The sequence below is a fragment of the Corvus hawaiiensis genome, chromosome 10, assembly GCF_020740725.1.
Source record: "Corvus hawaiiensis isolate bCorHaw1 chromosome 10, bCorHaw1.pri.cur, whole genome shotgun sequence".
In the NCBI taxonomy this organism is placed as follows: domain Eukaryota; kingdom Metazoa; phylum Chordata; class Aves; order Passeriformes; family Corvidae; genus Corvus; species Corvus hawaiiensis.
The window spans coordinates 2,643,841-2,667,167 of NC_063222.1; the positions used below are offsets into that span (position 1 = coordinate 2,643,841).

The following is a 23,327-nucleotide window of genomic DNA, read 5'->3' on the forward strand; positions in this document are numbered from 1 at the left end:
GTCTTGGATCAATACCAAACGTACACAATTCTGATCGATGCTCTCTTCAGCCTGCCAAGGCCTCTCCAGTCAAACACTGCCGGTCACCGCTGCTCCCAACACCCTGCTGCCTGCGCGGAAGAAGGCTCGGAGCTCCCTCCTTCCTCAGCCAGTGTAACCTGACAGGGCTGGCCGTGCTCGAAGCGGGGCTCACCGCGGCGCTCCCGCTGGGCTGGGAGGGGACGAGCGAGTTCACAAGGGTCAGTGCGAGGGGAGACGGCCCCGGAGGGCGTGAGGAGCCGCGGGCGCCCCGCCGCCGCCTGACAGGCACCAAGGACCCGCATGGAGAGCTCAAGGCCCGCTCGCCCAAGCTCCAACGACCGCCGCAGAGGCCCATGGGGAGCGCAGGGGGGCCCTCCAGACGCAAACACACCCCCCCCCCCCCCCCCCCCGCCCCCGGGGCGGCCTCGCCTCCCGGTTAGGCCGCGGGGCGCCTCGGTGCTGCGGCAGCCGCGGCGGACAGGGACCGCCGGCGTGGCCGGTGGTCGGGCAGGGCGCGCGGCGGCGGGGGCGTGTCGGGGGTAGCCGGGGCGGCGGCGGGGCCGAGCGGTAGTGGGACGGCATTACCTGCGCTCCCGGGCGGAGAGTCCCTCACGGCCGCGGCGACTCCTCAGCCCAACAACACAAGATGGCGGGTGCGCCGCCACGCAGCGTCACGTGAGGGCGAAGCCACGCCCCCAGCCCCCGCCGCGGGACCCGGATGAGCGGCGGCGCTTCCCGCCCACCGCCCATGTGACGCCACCGCGAAGGGGCGGGCCTCCAGCGCCCCCTGCCGGAGGCGTGAGCCCGCCGCAGCCGCCCGCCCCCCCCCGTCCCCCTTTACAGCCCTGAGGGGAGATGGAGGGAGATGGCTGGGCCGGGGGGTCCCCGCGCCTCCCGCCCTGCCCGAACCCCCGGTAATCAAATCACTGCGCCACCTCCCCCGCACTCGGCACTGGTAAGGCCACACCTTGAGTCCTATGTCCAGTTTTGGGCCTCTCAATTCAGGAAGGGCATTGAGAGGCTGGAGCATGTCCAGAGAAGGGAACAGAGCTGGGGAAGGTTCACCAGTTCAGACTGACAAGGAGCAGCTGAAGCAGCTGGGGGGGCTCAGTCTGGAGAAACGGAGGCTCTGGGGGGGCCCTTCTTGCTCTCCACAACTCCCTGTGACAGGAGGGTGCAGCTGTGGGGGGTCGGGCTCTGCTCCCAGGGAACGAGGGACAGGACAGGAGGACATGGCCTCAAGCTGCACCAGAGAGGTTTAGGCTGGACATCAGGAAGAATTTCTTCACGGAAGGGGTGATTAGACATCGGAAGGGACTGTCAAGGGAGGTGGTGGAATCACTCTCAGGAGGTGTTCAAGGAACGCTTGGACGGGGCACTCAGTGCCCTGGTCCGGTTGACAAGGTGGGGATCAGTCACGGGTTGGAGTCGATGAACTCAGAGGTCTTTTTCAACCTGAATGATTCCGTGATTCTGCCACCCTCCCGCTGCTGTCTCACATACACACACACACACACACACACACACAGGCGGCCTCAGCACCGCAGTGTGGCTCCCAGGCTTATCTGTTGCCTCTGTGTGGTTCCATGAGGCAATTCAGCTTTCTCGGTGGCCACAAGAAACCGTGTGAGAAGCCACCGTGTGTGAGCACTCACAGTGCCCAGGGACCGAGGGCTGGACCTGCTCTCGCCCGGGCACTGGAGGAGTCCTGAGGACACGCTGCCGTGGGAGTCACCCTGGGAGGCGGCAGCAGGTGCCACTGCTACTGACAGAGAAAGGGCATTAGATGATACATATTTTGACTCTTCCTGATGGAAAAATCAGGAGCTCAAGGCAAACTTTCTTCAGCTAAAAATACCAGTTTATTTTTAGTCCCCAAACCCATATTAGTACATGATGCATGTGGTTCCTTCAGCCTAAAAAACCTATTTTTGGCTGTTACGCACTGCTGAAGGTATAACCGTTTTCAGCTGAAACAGTTTCACTCCAATCATGATGTCAGCCACAACCCATGTAGCTTTCTCCTCTTCTAGGTGGATAAATACTTGTCATTGTGTACTGAATGACAGCCAAAAATTATGCAACAGTGAACACCAGTGATTCTTATGAGCTAATGGGCTGAAAGCCTGTAATTCTTGGGGCTTATTTTTAGCTGAGAGCTACACAGGACTACCTCACCCAAAAACCTTAGAATGGAATTTCTCTATTAGGAGGCTGGTATGGAAAAGCAAAGCTCCCTAGAAAAGGGCTGGCCTCTGATAAGCTGCATTCAATCCCCCTGGTTGTTGTCACACAGCTTGAGCCAATACTAATAATGATAAAGAGAGGGATGGGGGAGACAGAGCTGCATTTCAAGTTGTCAGTGAGAACTTCCAATTTCATTGCACAAGCAGCTGTGCCTTGTTATTCTACTTATCAGCTGTGAGTTTGAGCACTCAAAAATATTTTCACATGCTCTAAGACAACCTTTATCTGAGATGGGAGATGTTTAGCACTTGTGGAAATTTTTTTTCTCCCAGTTAGCACAAACATTATATTACTGAGACAAAAAAAAATAGAATTCAAGAAGCATCTGCCTCATCTGCAGAACTTGGCATTTCTGTAAAATACCTCAAGGAAACTCAAATGACAATCTTTTGGTAATAGCAGATGCATCTTAAATCTTCCACAACACTCATTCAAGCAGAACAGGGAGAATCTCATGAAAATTCAAGACTGTACCTGTGCAGTAAAATTCCTGCATGGCTCAATGACAGAACATCAGCTGATACTGTGTAGGTGTGAAATCACCCCAGCAGCCAGTCTGGCTACCAAGGGCATGATGTACTTCAGAGCCCTGGATTACTGTGCCAATTCATCCACACTACTAAAAATCCAAGTGCAGGGAAGCAGCATTCCCAACAAACTGTAAACCTTCCTTACTAAGCCCTTGTTTTCACCCATTCCGGCTTGGAGGCAAGAGCCTGCCTCCCTCAGTACAGTAGTGAACACAGAGCACAGCTTTGAAATGATACATAATGATCATAAAGCAGTCCAGAAAGATGTGTCACAGTCATGTTTCCCCTTGCCACTCCTACGTTTTGTTACTTGGAAAAGTGGTTCCCCCGTTTGTTGAAATAACCAGGGATTTTGTCTGGGAAGAGTCAATGTCTTCTCAGCAGCCTCTGTTTTCCATGTCCTCATTTGTCACATCCCTAAAAATAATGAAAACAGCAGCAAAGCAGGCAAACATTCAACTGCAGTTTTTAAAGTCAGTCACTTCAATGCATGTCACCTCAGGTGGCTTATGCTGAAAGACAATACCACAAACAAGCTGCTACTTCTGCAACACTCAATTACTTTTAGATGTCTTTTTTGGATTTATTCAGACACTCCCAGAAAGGTTAAAATGTTATTTTGTCACCTTAATCCTCACAGATAAATCCCAAACCTCAAGCCAGGAAGAGCCTGATCACACCATTTCTCTTCCTCTCCACTGTGACTACACCGAGCTCTTCAGGTGAGACTTCCTGCTGCCACAGGCTGTCCCCTGCAGCCAATGGCAATGGCTGTGACAGGAGCATCCTTGAGAAATCCACTGCAATCTGAGCATCCAGACAGGCTGAACCCACCCTAGGTGCTGGCTGAAGTGCTAGTGACTCCTCTATTGTACTTTGCCTACTCTGGGAAATGTTAAACAAAATCCTTTCAGGCATCAAGGACTACCTGGAGTTCCCATTCTAAATGAATGACTTGAGGCAAGTCTTTTTCCCTTCTGAGAAAGACCACTAAGTGCAACAGGCTTTTCATCAAACTCCTCTAGTTGCCATCGTAGAGCTAAGTCAGTTGGGGCATGTCAGAAATACCAGACAGGGATTAATGTACCAGCAGGCATCACTAAAGAGAGCTTGCGATTGCCAGGACCTTTGAGAGCCACCTGTGGTGACCTCAGGCATAAAAGGACAGAGCATCAAGGATTGTAATAGATAAATTACAAGTAAATACAACTAAGTATTGTCACATGGTTTTAGGTGGGAGATACAGCTAGAAAACTTCTCTTCAGTACTTCTGCATAACCTAATGACACTGTTAATCCAACCCAATAATTGCCAGCAAAACAGAACAATTCAGAAAGCAACTATTTTCCCAATGTCCATTTTTGCAAAGCTAATTTCAAAACACACATTGCTGCAACTTCAAAATAAATATACATCCAAAAGCACTTACTGTTCATTGCACTGAATGCACGTCCCAACTAACAGCACCTGTTTGAACAAAACCACAGATAATGTTCATTTCCTTACTAAAACTTGTCAGCTGGAGTTTACTCAATTCTATTAAAATAAAACCACTAGAAAGCCTTTTTCCACCCTCCTCTCCTGCAGCCCTGGGCTCCTTACCCAGCTGCATGTGCACAGCAGCACAAGTCAGCAGTGCTTGCCTATGCTGTAAAGGAAAAAAAAAAAAAAAAAAAAAAATCAAGAGCTGCAGTGTTGCAATTTTCCTAGGGAAATAGAGACTAAGGAAACTTCACCCTGATTTTACCTGACCTCTGAGACCTGAGGACTCATAGACACAGCGAATGTATCAGCACAGAGCAGATCTGCACGGGATGAAATATTTATGGTTTCTATTTCATCACTGGACCTGAAACGAGGCATGGCTAAACCTCTTCCTGAACCCCCTTCCCCAGTGTGGCCATGCCAGCAAAGCTTAGCAGATCTGCAATAGTAGAAACAAAATGCTTGGACACATTTTCAGACATCCATGTATTTTTCTTTTTTCTCCCTTAATAAAGGCAGAAGCAGGAAATGCAAAGGGAATTCTAGCTGAAGCAACCTGCCCCACTCCCAGCTGGGGCACTGTGGGGGCTGAGACAGAGGCTATTTTAAGATAAGGAAAGGCTGACAACCTTCAGATGTCAACATTTAGCAGTGGGCAGTATTTCAATTATTTACACAGCCATGTCCCTTTCCGAGGAATTGCAAACATTAGGGCTTTTTACACCAGAACTGCTGTGCAGAAGAGGAAGTGTTATCAAGAAGGGGTTGAACACTCCCCCCACTCATCCAAGTCAGGATGCCAAGCTTTGGGGATTACTACTGTAATTTGTGAAAAATGCTATATTCAGGAACCTGAAATAAACCACAGACAAGACTGGAGATAACAATGCTTTATTTTTACATTTCAGCAACAGGAGAAATAATTGAAGATGAAATTATCTGCTTTGTTGTAAAGTATAAAAACATTTAATTATAAATATTTAGCTAAAAAAGCGTGATTTATAAAATATAATCTGTGAAGATATATACACAGTTTAATTGTTTAGCAATTCTTTCACCTGACATTAAAGAGTAGAGGTTTTTCTATTTATTATTCCATGCTCACAGTTTAGTGCTCACAGTTTAAGAAGCAAAACAAACAAGTGAAAAGATGACTGGTGAGTTTCGTTCTGGGGGAAAAAAAAATTTTGCCACAAATTGAGGCAAGAGCAGAGGCAGAATTTGAGCAAATACATGGCTTGAGAGAGGTCTCTGAAGGAACACAGTTCCCCTGCCATCACCAACAGTGTTTATATCCAGACAAGCAGTGGGCATCTCAACATTTGTGGGCAAGTTTCCTGTGTTTCCAAGAGAAAATGGCTAATAGTATAGTGCAAGCCCTCGAAATTCAGTTCAGTTAAATGTGCTCACCTCCCTGCTCTCTGAGCAGGGGTTGCTCAGTATGCTGTGCTGGTGTCCTCCGTTGTGCCTCTAATGAAATCAAACAATGTCACCTTCATGATTCAGGCTATGAGCAAATTTCCAAATAGAAAACCTCAGTGTGCCATCCAATTGCACTGTCCAGCTGACAATACCCCCAAAAAACAGATACAGCTGCCTAAGGCTGGAAAATAACAGTGAAACTGTACAGTACACTAAATGTGATGGAATGTGAAAGAAGATAAATGGTCAGGCAACTCAGTTTTCTATTCCTCATTTAAGAGAGCCAGCTTCCTCCCTTCGAAGTCTTGGGAAATCTCGCCTCTTACTGAAGGGTTTGTTACTATGGCACTTCAGAGAAGAGAAACTGGAACACTCTTCAACATGCTGGGTGGTAGAAAATGCTACAGGAAATGATAGTGAATTTGATCCATGTCCCTAGTAATTATCTTTCTCTCTTCACAGTGTTTTCACGGAGCCTGTGGCACAGGGCTTTGAGGAATACAAAAAGGGTGACAACACCCAACAGCAGTACAAACATACAGAAGTCAAGCTGTACTTTGTACACCCTGATTTACACAAGACCTCACTACTTGCCTGTAAGCAAGGAATGAATTAATACAGGATTAAGAGAAAAAGGATGTATAGGAAAGAATGAAATAGGCAAACGTGACACTTGTCATTGCTCACCCATAATTTGCTACCTGCTGTTTCTGCTTTAGGGTGATGTGCTCGTAACAGTTCAGAGCAAATAGCTTGTACATAGCTCCTACTATTCACATCATTATGAATGCATAGTAACTGCAAGAGTTGTGCCCTTAGGAATTCAGGAGGATCTTCAGGAAAGGAAGGCTAGTGAAGCTGTGATGAGTTTTAGGCAGGATCCAAGCAGTTCTGTCCAGGCAGAGCCCTGATCTGGGAAACGTACCAAGTCATGTGCAATTTCAGAGTGCATATTGGCTGGTCAGTTACTGGCTAAATGTAGACTTTAACTCCCTGAAAGCAGCTCGGCGGTGCTTCCTTTCCTCCTCTTCCCGCTTTCGCTCATCCTGCTCAGCTTTTATCTCTGCTTCAAACTTACTGGCTGAGGAGAGGGCTTGAGCCTTTATGAGACAGAGAGAAAATAAATGAGTGTCAAGCCTTGCATCAGAGGGAGAACCAAAGCCTGAGCTACTCCCAGATGAGCAACACAGAACTGTTCGCTGCACCTCCCAGTGCTTGCTGAGATCCTCTGTCAGGACAGCTCAAGTATTAATTACACTGCAGTGTTTGGGTATTTACACCCAATACCTGTTACCTTCCTTAACTTTAACATCAACAAAAGAAAGGTCACTTACTAATAAGTCACTAACATGGGACCAAAACAACACCATCAGTACTGGGTCACATACATTATTTCTGTAAGCAGGCAGCAGGGCATAGGTTGTGAGTATGCAGTGGGAGAAACTGCTGCAGAAAACACTCTGAATCACAGCCAAATCTGAGAACATCATACTACACCATGGATAATCTGCAGATCAAAGAGACATTGTTTACTTGCTGGCTATTTTTCCAGCTTTCATCTCAGTACATCTGCTGTGCAATAGCTGTGTTAGGCTCTTGGGAAAAAACTTCTTATATAAACAAGCAGGATTATTTTCTCTCCAAAAGAGCTTTCAGAAAGGGTGCTTTGTCAGTTTCAGATGGTGTACAGCTCTTTCTGCCAACCCCAGGACCCTGCAGAATAATTTTGGTTCCAAAGGTTACAGAGAGCTGCTCGAGAAAGAGATGTCTGAAATCCTATACTCCAAAACATTCCATTCACCACTGAACTCAGAGTATTCTGGTTGAGGGAGGTTTTGCAAAATGGGAAAACTGTGACCCTATTGCATTGTTTTTCTCAGCACTTTTGTCTTTAAAAGAGGTCAGCCGGCTAGTCCCAAGCACAGGAACACAGATCAGCCAGTCAGCTCTACCAGGGTAAGACCCAGAAGACAGACTGAATTACACTGCTCTGGTGTGTTGACTGAGCCATAGAAAGGCTCTAGCTAGAGTGCAACAAAATTTGAAAGGAAACTCAGCTACAGCTGAGTTTTTTCATATTCCTCTGTGCCACACCATACCTTAGCTTCAAAGAAGTTCTTGGCTCCTTTGACTCCCTCAATGGATACATCTATCTCCGAGAGCTTCGCAAGAGTCAATAGGCCGCTGTCCTCCTCAAGTTCCCCAGCTGCAGCTTTATGGAAAATCAGCAGGAACTAGCAAGACAGAGAGGAAACATTCAGGTTTTTCACTAAGGCTCAAACAACTTAAAATAGAAACAGCACAATCACCTGGAGAGGATGGAATTCACACTTCAGAGCAAAGGAAACCAGGCCTAGATAAACCAAGTGGTACCAAAGAACTTGTGCTCCAGTACACAGTCCTGTTACACGCTAAAAGCAGTAGGAATCTCATAGGAAAACAAGGTTTCCTGGGAACCAGAGCCCTGGTAAAGCACAGTTCCTACCAAGCCTGAGCTGCTCTGTGGTTAGAGGAAGGAGACCACCGCTGCACCTGCCCAGTACAACCATGGAGCAAGCTCAGATATAGCTCTTTATGTCCCCATACCCTAATGGTGTATTCACAAGCCCACCACGAGCTTCCCCAGGGTTCTAGGGACTCAGATCCCATCCCATGACAATGAAAGCAGGGCAAACACAGCTCCGGTTCACCTCAGGCTCCCTAAACCAAGGCATCAGTGCAGTCCTTTTAGAAAGAACCACGGCCATTTAACGAATCCAGCAGAGTGGGTATTGGGAAGTGAATTGCAAAGGGAAACAAACAAAAAAAGAAAGTTGTATTTCATTCCATAAAAGCATACTTTTTGGTTTTAACAGAAGGAACAAAACCTGCCTGTTGGGGTCCCTCCCCCGCTGTGTAGCCCTGGGAGAGGGGCCCTGAGGGCACAGACACGGGGCTACCCTGCCCCTGCTCAGCCTCGTTCCCATTGGTTGGTTTGTGTTCCCTGCGCGGGCAGAAGGACCCTTGGTCCCGTGACTGGAACAGTTCCTCAGCAGAGCTCCGGCCATGCGGCTGGAGAAATAAACATCTCTCTGAAACAGCTAGCAAGAATCTGTCTGTCCGTATATATTTCCTTTCCACGGGACTCCTGGTTTGATATATGCGTGTTGCAGGATCCCCACTGCAACACCTGCCTGCTTAAAAATAAAGACCTCTGCAGCACCGTCCACCTGCCCACCGAACTCCAGGTTAAGATGTGGAAGCCCTAGGTGTACTTGCAAAGGTCCTGTAACTCCCTGCTATTCTTGGTGATCCCAGGACATGTCTCAGTGCTTAGAACAGCGTGGAGAGAACAGACACAAGGACAAGCCACCCAGGTACAAAAGGAGCACAAGCAACAAAGCTGCACCAGTGCAGCACTTCAGGTCAGGCCAGAGGGCTGCAGATACCAGGGTAGGGTTGCCCTGAAATCCCTTTGCACAGGGAAGTGCAAGTACTGTGCTCCTCAGACTGGCAGGCTGGGTAGTCTGCTGCTTCCTATGGAGAGCCCGAGCTGTCCCAGAGGAGGGCAGCAGAGTCCCAGCATCCACACTGAGCCAGCCCTCCTCCGAGTTGCTCACAGAAGGTGGTGGGAATGCAAGAATTTGGGAAGGCCTCCCATGAGGAAGGGTGTGGAGATGACAGCAGCGCTGGCCACCCTCTCACACAGGCAGCGTCACCAGGCACTGCTCCATGCAACAGCCTCTTAACCCGTGAGTGCTCAGCACAGGGCAAGCAGAAAGCAGGCTGGGCTTGGCAAGGGAACTTTTCCCTCTCCAAACACATTGCAGTGGGTTGACCCTGGCTGCATGCCAGGCTACCAAAGCCACTCTATCACTCCCCTTCTCATCTGGATAGGGGAGAGAAAATATAGCAAAAGTTCATGAGTTAAGGACCTGGAGAGATGATTCACCAAAATACTGTCATAGGAAAAAAAGGCTCAACTTGGGGATATTAACTGAATTTATTACTAACAAAATTAGAGCAGGATAATGAGAAGTAAAATAAATCTTAAAGACACCTTCCCCCCACCCCTCCCTCATTCCCAGCTCTACCTGCTCTCTCCAGTGGCACCGCGAGATAGGGAATGGGGGTTATGGTCAGTTCTTGACAGGTTGTTCCTGCCATGGTGCAGGGAAAGGAGTCTTTCCCCTGCTCCAGCATGGGCTCCTCTCTCCACAGGTCTGCAGGTCTCTGCCAGGAGCCTGCTCCAGCATAGGCTTCCCATGGGTTCACATCCTCCTTTCAGGCAACCACCTGCTCTGGGGCATGGGTCTCATCCATGGGCTGCAGGTGGATCTCTGCATCCCCATGGACGTCCATGGGTTGCAGGGGAACAGCCTGTTTCACCATGGTCTGCACCACGGGCTGCAGGGGAACCTCAGCTCCAGCACCTGGATCACCTCCTGCCCCTCGTTCCCCACTGACCTGGGTGTCTGCAAAGCTGTTCCTCTCACAGATTCTCACTCTTCTCTTCTCTGGCCATAGTTACCTCTGCACAACAACTTTTTAACCTTCTTAAATATGTTATCACAGAGGCATTACTATCATTCCTGATTGGCTCACCTTAGTCAGTGGCAGGTCTGTTCTGGAGCCAGCTGGCTTTAGCTTACCAGACACGGGGGAAGATTCTAACAGCTTCTCACAGAAGCCACTCCTTGTAGACCCCCCACTATGAAAACCTGGCCATGCAAACCCAATACACACATGTAAGAAATAAATGGTTCACTGCTGAACAGGCAAAGGCATCCTGCTTGGAAAGAAACCAAATCCTCCCCAAGACATCCCCTCCCTCTGCTCAGATCCGCTGGGCTCTGGCTAGTTCCTCTTCGTCACCACCAAGCACGGTGACACAGAGGGCTGGCAGCTAGGCTGGAATTAGTCACGGTTCCTCCTGCTCCACCCTGCAAGTCCCACTTCCTGGCATTGGAAAAGAGCAGTGGAGACAGCCCAGTCCTGAGGTCTGATACAGCTGCCACCTGGGGAGGGACTGCGTCACGAGTACAAATGAGCATGAATCATCCTGAAACTAAGGGATGGGGCAACAATCCTCTAGAAGAATATAGGCTGCTGTGGCCACAAAAGGTGGGCTGAGCTAAAGGAAACTTGGGACTGAGACATTGGTTGGGGTGGACAGAGCGTAACGTCAGTCCCAAGGATCCAGCAAGGTGGACTATGGGACATCATGCTGGTTTCCACAGGAGCTCAGCAGCAATCCCTCCTCATGTCAGCACACAGCCTGCAACCAACCTCACCAGGTATTTACTCTCGAGGTATTGGTCCTTACTAACTAGAAAACACCAGCAAATCTGCATTCAGCTCCCATTGCCAGCCTGTTTCACGCCCTTGCTGGGCCCAGGACACACCACGTGCAGCTAAGTCTCGGGGAAATGTCAACAGAGAAGCAAAAGTGAATAATGTAGGTAGGTATCTTTCAAAGCTCTGCTCTCAAAGAGGACGACAGGACCCACACTTTCCAACCCACTAACATGCTAAATTGTATCTGCTCTCATATCCTTCATGATCCAAGACCTACCCCACAGGGCCAGGCTGGACATCATGCAAGGAAAGGTGTGGGACTGACAGGCAGCAGCAAGCAGCCTTGCAACAAGAGCTTGCCAGAAAAGCAGCACTATGTAAGGATGTGGTTTGCACCAACCCTGGTAGCAAACACGTCATGTGGGTCAACATTTCAGCTGGTGAGGGTGTGAGGGGCAATGGGTGGATTTCTGTGAGGTCTAGGTAGCAGCAGCTCCAACTACACATTACTATTACAGCAATTAACTCTGGTTTCCTGTGGTAATGATGGAACTAGACAGTCAGAGGTGTGGGGTTTTTTCCTCCCACTACACCTAATCTTTTTAAGCCTAAATTTCATTGCTTGAGTCACAGCAGGAATCTTGTAGAGTTAATTGTTGATGTATTGGTGGACATTCAAAGGTCAATGGTAGAAGGCAGCTTTCCTAACAGGACCTGTGGTTCATCAACAGCCTGCTTGCCAGGCAACAGCTTACCTGGAATGGGAGAACACTACTCAAAGCAGCAGAAAAAGGTGATCTATTGCAAGTGAAAGAGGTCCCTACCAATTCTCTGTCCAGGCCACAAGAAGAGTATGTTCAGGCAGGTGTGCCAGGACTTGCTATTCTCTGGATAGGCAGACAGGAGCCCTCCAGTACCATAGTTGCACCCTACTGAGTTCAGGCACTCATTTAAACTAGGTTTCTCCTGGTATTATCTGAGTGACCCAAGTCAGCTTAGTCACCCTCCACATGCTTGCTTGTCACCACCAATGAAAAGCAGAATGGGACAGGCCTATGGGATTGTTGAGGCCTCCTAACCCACCAAGGAACCTGCTTCCCTGACTGACCTCTGCCTGAACACAGCAGCTGGACAGGGCACACCTGCAGCAAGGCAAGAAACATCCTGCTCCTTTCTACCACAAGAAGCTCTGGGTGTCTGCCAAAGCTGCTGTGTAATTTGTCCCCAGAGCTCTGCCAGTGATGCTCCCTCATTCCAACCCATGGGCCACTCAAGCTTGTGTTTGCTTGACCATTGTTTTGCATCTGGCAAGAAGCTTCAACAGCACCAGCTGCTGCGTGCCACATGCCAGGGGCTGACAGCACAGGCAGCCACGCAGGCGGCTGTGCTCCAAACAGGTGGCAGCAGAAGGGGAGCTGCTCTGCCACTCGTGCCAGGACACTGATGCCAGGACATCACAGCATCTTTCAGCACCTTGAGGATAAAGGCATTTCTCTTCCATGGGAGAGAGCCCCTGCAGCAAGCCTGGAGGCTGTCCCCAGCTCTTCACCTGGAATGAAGGGTGGCCCAGAAGGCACACAGAGAGGCAGAGGGCTCCTCAGCCCACAAAGTGATTTGGCAATCAGTGACCTGGGGCCATGGGCACGGTGCTCTTCCTGCTCCACTGGATTCTTTGCTACCTCCAGTTCACCTCTGACTGGGCACCAGGGAACTCGGGGACAGGTTCTCACTTCCCAGATTTGCATACCCTTCCCCCTCTCTTGTAACCCAAGTCTTTGGCCTCTGTCTTTTCCTGCTGCCCTCTTGCAGTGAAATGAACCCAACAAAGCCCTTGGGCCATGAAAGCAGAGGGAGATGGTGTGATGTGCCAGTGCAGAGAGATGGTACAGCAGCTCAAGTCATCCCTCATGCCCCAACCAGCCCAGCCAGTCACAGGCCTCAGCTGCTCATCCTCCCTCCCAGCACTGCCAGAGCTCTCAAACTTCCACAACAGACCTTGACATTCCAAGCCCTACCCTGGAAGAGGCATGGTGAGAGCATCATGCCTGCAGAAACAAGGGAGCCCACTCCCTTGTTTCTCGGGGCCCACCGCAGCCATCTCGCAGGGTGGAAGGAAGCAGGACACCAGCACAGCCCTCAAAACCAGCACAAGACATAAGCAGTGCTGCCCCTCCTCCTGCTACCTAAGGGGCTGTGGGTTAATTCAGAAAGCCACAGTGTGACATTTGCTTGTGACCGAGCCAGCTATCAAAGTCTGAGAGGAGGAGATGATGCAACAGGAGCTTGTGGTACCTGGGTTCCCCCCTTCCTGCTGAGATGATTTGGGTACCCCTGAGTGCATGCAGGTCACTGCTAAAATTTCCTCTCTTCCTCTGCCTGGCAGAGGATCCTGGCCTGTCCTCCCAGCTGTCACAGTACACTGGTAACAGACAGACCAGTTTGAGCTGTGTCCCTGCTGAGCCAGCATGCAGTACCAAACTGCTGCATCCCCATATTTATTCCTTGCTGCAGGGAGGTGACCACCCCTCAATAAAGCTTGCCATGGCTGCTAACTGCATGATGCAGAGAGGGTCCCAATACATGTGCTCCATGAGACGAGCTGCTCCAAGCACAGCTCCTGCACTGCACCTGAAATGAGGCCTGAGCTCCTGTACCACAGGAGCCAAGTAATGAGACCTGGAAACAGAAGGGATATAACTCCCTCCAGCTGCAACAGGGAGCTCAGCGAGCACTCCCAACAGCTGCAACAGGGCTCAAATGTGCTCCCAAAGCAAGCAGGGAGGTTGGAGAGCTTTGGCATCAGGTACCACGACTGCCACGTGGAGACGGAGGCTAACAATGCTCCGCACCCTTGGCATGGGGAAGCTCACCGGTTTCTCCACTGCACCCCACCACTAGAAAAACACAGAGGGGAGAGGGCAGAGTACTGGGCCCAGCTGCCTCCTCCTTTCACCCCACAGCCACATCCCAGTCTGTTACTGCAGCCACCCTCACCTCACGGAAGCTGAGCTTCCCATCAAAGTCTTCATCCACCTCCTTGATCATGTTCTTCAGCCCCAGGTGGGTCTGTGGGGCTCCCAGCTTTTCCATCATCAACTTCAGCTCCATCAGGTCGATATATCCATCCCGTCCCGAGTCATACCTGCAGGGTGCAAAGGGGAAGGGGTCAACCATCATCATCCCCATACTCATCTCCCCAGAAGAGGAACTGTGCACATGGATAAAGTCACTGTGTGGTTCAAAGCTCAGGGAAGTGGGGAAGCTGCATGACATGGCTAGTGCTGAGATATATTAAGCTCGGGGAAGTAGCTGTCAGCTTTCAGAGCTGTCTCACCAGAGAGAGAAGTACTCAGGGGAGCTCAGACCAAACCACCCACACAGAAGGAACGTGGAGGAACTCAGCTTATCTCAGAGGGATTTCCATTTCATCCACTTGCCTGTCCAGCACAAAGGTTACTTGCACGCAGCTTACACCATGCACCAACACGGTGAGGCAAAGGCATGCAGAGTCAGCTGCTGCCAGGTTTCCTGCTAACTTCAAGGAGAAACAAGGAACAGAGACCAAGCAGAACCTCTTGGCAGAAAGCATTAGTTTTTTTGTAAGCAAAACTCCCCCCCTCTAGCTGTTAAGATCTTTCCTCTCCAAAACGATTTTGTACCACAATAAGCACCGTGCTTGAGGGCAGCTGTTTATTCTGTGTCCCCAGGCAGAGCAGAAAGACAGCCCCAGGGGAGCACAGCAATCCCAGCCAGGGCTGTGGTGCTAGGGCTGCACTAAAGGGCCAGGCTGGCAGATGAAACCAGGGCCCACCTCCAGAAGCAAGACTAGAGTGGGACCATGCTCCCAATGGAGCAGCAAGGACTGTAAGGACTCTTCAGAGGAGAGCACCCATGCAAGGGGAGGAATGCTTTAGAGATGGGGAGGCAGTGAGTGATCTGCTGTGCACAGCCTAGGACTCTGCACCAATTCCTCCCAACATCTGTTGTAAGTGTGAGTAAAGCATCTGGCCCACCCAGCGACCAGCACTTCACACCCAGCAGGGCTATCACCGGCTTTCAAAGTCCAAAGGCTGCGGGGACGGGCGCTCTGTTATCAGCCTGTCTTTCATCCTGGTCCTGCCATCGGGGTTCAGCACAGAGCTAGGGCTTCACAGGAGAGGACAGGGCAGAGTCTCCCAAGCTGGGCTCAGGCCTCACACACAGCCTGCCACTGCCCCGCCGCCACCATCTCAACCCTGACAGAGTTAAATCCTTTTAACCATTCAGAAGGAAACCCTAGGCACGGTGCTGAAGCTTTCCAGTGGGCAGGAGCCAGTCAAATCCTCCCACCCATCATCCTTCACTGACTGTTAGCTCTCTTCTAAAGAAATGAGGGCTGTAGCCATCCCAGACAGAGATCTGCACAGTTGTGGTTACCCTGGAAGAAAGCTCTTTCCAGCTTAGAAACCTCACAGCCACAGAGGAAGCTGTGGCAAAGGAAGGCATGAAACAAAGCCACCAAGCCCAAACAGCATACAGGTGTGGGCAGCACAAGGCAGGGCTGCAGCCAAGATCTCTGCCCCTGCCTTCATGAGCACAGGCACAGCATGCTTTTTCCCCAAACTAGGGTGGCCTCCATGGCTTTCCCGAGTCCCACCATCCCCACAACTATTTCTGATACTCCTTGTGGCTCTTACTTTCCAAGGGTCACAGGACCAAGAGACTCCCCATGACAGGGACATAACTCCCAGACTAGGCTGGCACAGAGCCCCTGTTACCAATCTACCTGCACTCTCTGTACCCAGCAAACCCATGAGCCCACTAGGCTGGACAGCTTTCTGAAAAACTAGGAAAGAAGCCTCCATCAGAGCAGAAACCAGGTCACAGACCTGGTATGTCACAGGGAGGAAGTGCAGCAGGTTCTTCACAGCAAGGAAGGTGTCAGTTAATTAAGGCACAATCACAGCATTACCCAGCCCAGCACTGAAATGCACTTCCAAGACATCACAGAAGCATAGTAAGTGCAATATTTAATCGTCAGTTTGCTTTTCTTTCAAGTTTGGGAGAAAGGGTGCAGAGTTGTTCCTCCAGAGTAAGGTGGTTGGAGACACAATGCCTTTGATTAGACAAAGCAGCAGAATGTGTAATGGCAGAGAGGCACCTGGGGTTGGGTTTTCTGGGGGCCCAGCAGGCTCATGCTGCCCTTTGGCTGGGTGCAGAAGCAAAATAATACCAAGGTCCCCCCCCTCCAAGGGCTGCCCATCTGGGGTTGGGACACTGCCCAGCCCCACATGGAAGTTCTGGGTAACAGAGAGGAAGGCAGAAGTAGGGCAACAAGCCCAGCCTGTGCCTGCTGTGCTCATCTCACCCTCCTGTTATGGACACTACCTGCAGCTAAACACCGGCCCAGGGGCCAGTACGCCACCCTGAAAGGGTTAAGCATGGGGCACAGCTTCGGGGCTCATCCCGGCAGAGAGGCAGGACAAAGCCAGGATTGTGAGAAATGGGGTCTTGCCAACAGCAGGCCTGGCAGAGCAGCACGCTGTACCAGCCACACAATGGGTGTTGAGCACGCTGGGCCGGAGTACAGCTGGTGTTGAGAAGCACCCAGAAATCAGGTTACCAGTCCCTGCACTCAGGGACAGCCACACAGCCAAACCCAATGGCAGTGCCCTGCAAACTGCTACATTCCCGCCCTGCCCCCCTCGCCTCCTAAAACAGCCCAACTATTTTAGGACCTGGGTACAGCCACTCGGCTGCTGTGCAGCCAGACTATTTAGGGAGAGGCTTATTTATAGGGCACAAGAGACAGCACAATTCATTCCCCACTACCCCCCAAGCAGACCACAGGAATTCAACACTGTGGGGCACAATGCAGACTGCACCTTGCTGGTCAGCTGCTGCTCCCAGCACACCTCAGTCCTACCAAAGACCCCACAGTCTGCCTTTAGAGAGATCATAAAGCTCCCCTGTCTGCTTTTTGGGAGCCCCCTTTCAGGGCCCTGGGCTCAGCCAGCCCCTGATGCCTCTCACACACAGCTGCCTGCAGCACAGCATGCCCTGGTGATGGACAGCCATCACCCTCACAGGCAGAGCTGGAAGAGGGCACCAGGGCAAGTTAAACACTGCCCAGCATCCACGGGAGCCATCCCATCCTGTACTCCAGGAGTGGTACAGCAAGAGCACACAGCACTCAGGTGCCTGGCCAGCCCTGCCATCACCCACTGTCCTGCCGTGACACCAGAGCTTCGCTTCCTTCGGGCTCAAAGCTCCCTGGGGCATGAGCCAAGCCTCAGCCGGGTGATGTGCAGGCATTACAGACAGAGGGGAATTGTGCCAACAGGCACAGCCACCTCACGTCACAGGCAGGCCAGTCCAGCAGCAGGTCAGTGCTATGGGCACAGCAGGTCCCACCTGCGACAGCTGGGATGCCGCAGGCAGGTACAGGCACTGTGGCAGCTGTGATAAAGCTTTGCCACGCTGCCGCCACAGCAGCGCTCCTGGCAGCAGATGAGACACAGCAGCAGCTGCCAAAATCTGCTGCAACAAGGATGCGCCCAGATTCCCAGGCTGGCTCGCTTCCACCCGGACTGCAGAGTGTGCCTGGCTGCCGAAGCACCAGGAGAGGAAAGGAGGACACAAAATCAGGGGGAAGGAGGGAATGCTTGCTGACCAGACTTGCTTGAGAGCATGAAGTCTGTCACACACAATTACTGCCCAAGTACAAGCATTGCACTGGTGTTACACAGCTGCTGGGGGGTTACATCACAGAAGAAAGAGGGATCAGGAAGGGAGGAGAAAGGAGATGCCAAGGACTGCATCACCTGTATTGACTCTGCAGTCATCCTCCAGCTGCCTCTAAAACCCCACTTAATAAAAAAAGGGCAATTGAGTGAGAAATCCCAGATCCTGAAGGATCAAAGAGCAGTTTCTAAACATTTACATTTCTTGGAAAAAGCTGGAATGAAAACCTGCCCTCCCTGTATGTGTTTGCTGTACCTTAACTTGCTCCACACATTATGGGCACCTGTACTTTGATCTGCAGTTCCTGTATGCTGCAATGTGTGCCTAATTGAGGTTTTGAAATAAAGCAATTGGAATAATGGTGCTGAAGTAATAATCTCCACTTAAATATTTCAAATCCTTTCTAAGTAGGACTTTATTTCCTCTGAGCATTGTGTTTCACCTTACATGGAGAAGGCAGTGCTGATCTCTGCTCCCTGATATCCAGTGATAGGATAAATGGGAATGGTTCAAAACTGCCTCAGAGGAGGATCAGACTGGACCTGAGGAAGCCTTTCCTTGAGCCTGAGAGGGCTGTCAGACCCTGGAACAGCCTTCATAGAAAGGTGGTCAGGGCCCCAAGCCTGTCAGTGTTTAAGAGACATTTGGACAATGCCCTTAATAACAAGCCTTAACTTTTGATCAGCCCTGAAGCAATCAGGCAGTTGAACTAGATGTGATCATTGGTGGTCCATTCCAAATGGAATATTCTGTTCTATTGCAAAGAGCTTTGGGAGCAATTCCTCCATACCAGGGTTGGGACAGGAACAGGCTCCTCGGCCACGTGCAGCTTCATCCTCCCCAGCCCAGACAGAAGGAGCTCTCCTGCTCTTGGAGGGATGTGAGAGCAGGATGAGTCTCCTCCACTAAGATGTTCTCCAAGATGCTGGGCAAGACCTGCAGACCCAGGCTGGGTGGCTGAGTCCCCCCATGGGAATAACCTCCCTGCCCACTGGGAGTCCACAGACAGCCGGTCACACAGAGCACATGGCAACTCTGGAGAGATCAAGCCTGCTGCAGCATGTCAGACAAGGCCAGGGCACCTGGCAAAGGGGCTCCTAAATGGCTCTAGGAGGGCAAGGGGACATCACAGCCTCTCCCACCAGCCAGATGCAAGGCACTTGTGCAATGTATGGGCAACACACAAAATTCCCTAGATACAGAAGCAATAGCAAGACTGGAATTTCTCCACTCCCTCGCACCCCACAGATGAAGGTCCTGTCTGTTTTCCTCCCCCTTACATCTCTCATAAAGGTCATTCCTGCCAGGCACAGCCTCACTGCCTGGCTTTCACACTCCCCTCTGCCACTTTCCTGGACAAAGACGGCACCAAGGGGAGCTGTGAGACTTCAGAGGCCCTGAGAGTTCGCTTAGATGACTCGAGAAAGAGAGGTTATTGTGGTTACCACAGTCCTCACGCATTGTCAGAATAGGCAGCTAATTGGGTCACATTATAATTAGCCTGAGCTGTAGACTTCCTGGTCTCTCTGCCAAAAAAATATCCACCCTGAGAGCTGCTTGCACCCAGCACTCCAGCAGATACCTGCACCCCACCTCCAGTGGAATGGGGTCAAAAAGGAGAGATGCTGACAAGAGGAGGCTTGGACAAGAGACGAGAAAAAGTGAGCCCAACTGTGGCAGCCAGAGCAAAGAGCATCTTTTCTGCTTTAGAAGGATGCTCCTGGCATAGCCAGCAGTACACAGCACTGGACAGAACACCGTATTATGGGGAGTCCCACTTTCAGAGGAGTTCTTTGCTTCCACCCTGGCAGTCACAGCCACCATCCATACCATGGGATGCCCTGACAGGCATTCAGGGTAGCTGGTATCACCCGGACATCTTTTCAGCTGAAGCACCATGACCCAGCCCACACCATGCACAGGATCACAGGCTCAAATTTAGTCTGAACTACAGATTTACAAGTCCCACTAAACTGATAAGCAACTTTTTTTTTTTTTTTTTTGGATGGGCAGTTTCATAGCAGAAACCTGGCATCCTGTGGCAGTGAGAAGATACTAAAGGGAAAAAAATAAGCCTTTGAAAGAGGCATGCAAGAAAGACTCTGAGTTGTGGTGGCCAGGGCCAATAAGCCATACAGAGAATTAAAGCCTTAATCACATTAACTCAAGCTCTGACTGACAGGAATTAAGAGGAACATTTCCTCTCCTCATGGAGCATGTGATGTCAGCCAATAGTTGAGACAGGTCACTGGCAGCAGATGGACCAAAGACCAGCTCCTCTGCCACTGCAAACCTCAGGTGCCTGTAGCAGTGAGCACCAGGACAGGGTTTTCTGGCTGCCTGTCTAGGAAACAAAACAGGGGAGCATGCAGCCCACCTTCTTCCCCCTTTGGCATCAGCAGTTCTCACAGGGTATGCAACGCTTTCCAGCTACATTGACCAGCTGATTAACATTCAACTGCAAAGCCTAGCTTTTCCTGCTTACAAGGCTGGTGTTTAATGAGCTCATTGTTGAAAAATTAGGCTGCAATTCAGCCCTTCCACTTTTTATTTCCCAAAATCACCGCCATGCCTTTCCTCTTCCCTATTGAGGCAGTGCTGCTGCCCACTCCAGGCTCTCGCCCACAGCTTTTGGGCATTGCAGCTGCTTGCATTGTTTGTTCTCCAGTCCTCCCAGCACCATGTCTCAGCCTTCCATAGAGTGGGACCCCCTTTAAGCACAGTTAAAAGGGACACGGGAGAGAGCGGAGCAGCAATCTCGCCCGGACCACCTCGCTTCCCGCACCAGCTGCCAACACAACGCTGCCTGTGCAACAAAGAACTCCAAACTCCAGTAAGCTCACAAAAGCTCATTGCCTGGTCTCCTGTGGCAACAGCCCGGCTGGGACAGGCAACACCCCGCAGTGCTGGGAGCTGGCAGCATTCAAGCAGCTCTTAGTCTCCTCACAACAATCCAAGGTGCTCGAGGCAGCTTTCAGGTAGGAGAACAATAACCTGGCAAGTTACAAATCTCACTTCAGTCACATCCATAAGGTAAAGTACATCTTCACACCTTGTCCTGTGCTCCTGCCACCTCCTGCCCGGCAGCAGCTCCCTCCCAGTCTGGCAGCCTGTCGTGAGGCTGAGAGGACACTGGTCCCCAGGAGCCCACGGGTCTGTGGTGCTGGAGGGAAACCTGAGCACAGACAAAGGTACCCAGGCACAGCCTAACTGCAAGAGCCAGGATAGGGTCTGGAGAAAAGGGCAGGATCATGGTCCCGGGGAGGGCCAAGCCCTTCTGCTTACAGAAGCAGCTCTCCCTGTTGCTAGCAGCAGCTTGACTTCAACACAAACCTTCCTGCTCGGAGGGGAAGTCCATCCCAGCCCCCAGGAAGGGGGAAGCAAGAGGAAGCTGTGTTCAAGCTTTGTTTGGGTGCACGGGAGGGAGCACCAAGCCTGGCAGGAAGGACTGAGCGCGGAGCTAGGACACTGCCAGACAGATCCAGCAGGACTGCTGGGGGTGTTCAGGGTCGCAGTTGTTGCGGGCAAATGTCCAGCGCCTCTGCCGGGCCCCGGGACACAGACCTGTGCCCCAGGGTGTGGGGCAGAAGAGTGCCTGTGCTCTCACAGCCCTCCGTCCCACCCAGAGCGTCCCGCAAAACCACAGCTCCTGGGTGCCACCACAAACAGCCGCCGTCCCAATCCAGGCAGAGTAGAGGCCGTGACCTAAACGCAGGGCTGAGCTCCGGGCAAACTCTACGACCGCTCCCCCCCTCCCCCCGCCTCCCCCCATTCCCGCAAAGCACAGGGACAATCTGGGGATCAGATGGCGCTGGGAACGCGCCGCGGCTTCCTCCAGCCCGACCACAAAACCGCGGAGAAATGCGAGCACGCTGCCGAAAGCGGGCAGCCCCTCTCCAGATGTGCCCCCGGGGGCCGGCGCCGGGAGGGGCTGCGGGGGAAGGCAGAGCCCCAGCCCCAGAGCCCACGGGCCGGGCAGCGAGCCCCCCTCCCCACTCACAGGCGGAACATGCGCTCCATGTCCTTGATCTGCCGGCGGCTGAACTCCTTGAACTCGGTGTAGGGGTTGAAGACGGCGGCCCGCCGGGGCTGCGCCGCGCCCTCGTTGATGTCCTGCCGCCGGCACAGCTTGGCGCTCAGCTCCGCGCCCGCACTGGCCGTCAAGCAGCTCCGCTCCTCCACCTCCCCGGCCGCCGCCGCGCCCTTGACCGCCTCCGCCTCGCCCTCCGCCGCTGCCCCGCTCTCCTCCAGCTGCAGCCGCCGCTGCAGCTTCTGCGCCAGCTCCTCCGAGGCCATGGCCCGGCACTCCCGCCGGCTGGCCGCGCTGCCGTCCTGCTCGGCCCCGCTCCGCTCTAGCTAGGGCCGCCTGCCCCAGTCCGCAACTTTATTCCCTCACTTAGAGGGAGCGGGGCGGGACGGGGCGGGACGGGGCGGAGGGAGGTCGGGACGGGGCGGGCGCTTAAGGAGGCGCGGCGGAGGGTGAGGGCTGTGGGGTGGTTGGGTTGTCGCCCCTGCCTGCGGGGGTTACCCCGCGCATGTGGTGCGCCAGCACCCCTCAGGCTGACATCTCACGTGTATGCTCTCCTACACAGCAGCCCCCTCCACTCAGGTGACCCACACAGGCTGTCTCCCCACACCCTCATGCAGGGAACTCCCCATCCCCTGGTCACTCTCCGACCCACCTCCCAACCGACAGGTCCTCCGCAGGTCCCCCCTGCACCCCACAGCAGGGCGCTGTGCTGGCCCTGGGGTGTACAGGCCATGTGCACCCCACAGCGCTGCCTGCTACGCTCCGTTACGGGGGGCGAGAAGAGCCCCCAGCCCGCCCGGGAGCCCCCAGCCCGCCCGGGAGCCCCCTCGCCCGGGGAGAGCAGCGGGACCTCGTCGGCTCCCCAGGCGCCACTGCAGGGACGACGGAAATCAGGCTTGCCCCGCACCAGGGCAGAGGGACCCCTTAAGCCCCTCTATGCGCCTCCCTCCTCTTATCTCCTTGGTCTAAAATTAGCCCAGGACAAAGCTCGGCTCAGGCCTGGATTCCCTCTCCTTCCCCAGAGAACATGGGCAGCAGGCGGCCTCTTCCCATCACCCAGCTCCCCTTCCCAGGACAACAGTGCCCAGTGCCATCCCTGCTGTCCCCCCGGCTCTCGCAGGGGTGTCCCTCCCAGGACCGTCGGTCCCTCGCCTGGTTGATGTGAGCCTGATGGCGTACCCGAGATGGTATTAGGGCTGGCGTGGGGCGGTTTAGGGTGGCTGCTGATGGGATTTACCCACCGAAGAGGAGGGGGAGAGAAAAGAACCAGCTCTGACGCCGCCTGCTTATGGCTCCCGCGTGCCCGAGCCTGTGCGTCACGGGAAACCGGTCCCAGCGTCTGTTATGTGGCTGTTTAGCACCTCCGGGCAGGTAGTAAACAGCTCTCTGATGCGGTGACCTGCAGTTGACCCGCTTGGATAAGCTCATTCCCACCAAACCTACTCAGGAAAATGACTGATGAGGCCATTTGCAGCCACCCTACCCCTTACATACTGCCTGGGCAGCTCTAGACTGCCCCAGCGAGGGTCGGGAAGGTCAGGACGGCCGCAGGGTCACCACAGCATGTGGCACAGGAAGGCCACTGCAGGTAT

The 23,327-nt window shown here is 52.5% G+C and overlaps 2 protein-coding genes across 12 annotated transcripts in view; both read right to left on the minus strand.

Moving 5' to 3' along the window:
* GIGYF2 (GRB10 interacting GYF protein 2) overlaps positions 1–708 on the minus strand; it is a 75,654-nt gene extending 74,946 nt beyond the window's left edge. For 4 of the 11 annotated variants that reach the window (XM_048313819.1, XM_048313817.1, XM_048313816.1 and 1 more), the window contains exon 1: positions 607–708. The gene's annotated coding sequence lies outside the window, so the exon portion shown is untranslated. Of the gene's footprint in view, positions 1–24; positions 212–606 lie in introns of all 11 variants that reach the window. The other 7 variants (XM_048313822.1, XM_048313821.1, XM_048313823.1 and 4 more) reach the window with 3 other exon arrangements.
* Positions 709–5,158: 4,450 nt separating this feature from the next.
* On the minus strand, positions 5,159–22,073 carry EFHD1 (EF-hand domain family member D1). The gene is made up of 4 exons (XM_048314637.1): positions 21,706–22,073; positions 13,977–14,124; positions 7,805–7,939; positions 5,159–6,805 (listed from the first exon to the last, which is right to left on the minus strand). The coding sequence occupies exons 1-4, from the start codon at positions 21,999–22,001 to the stop codon at positions 6,671–6,673; spliced, it is 714 nt and encodes a 237-aa protein (XP_048170594.1). The 5' UTR covers positions 22,002–22,073; the 3' UTR covers positions 5,159–6,670.
* Between the last annotated feature and the right edge of the window lie 1,254 nt (positions 22,074–23,327).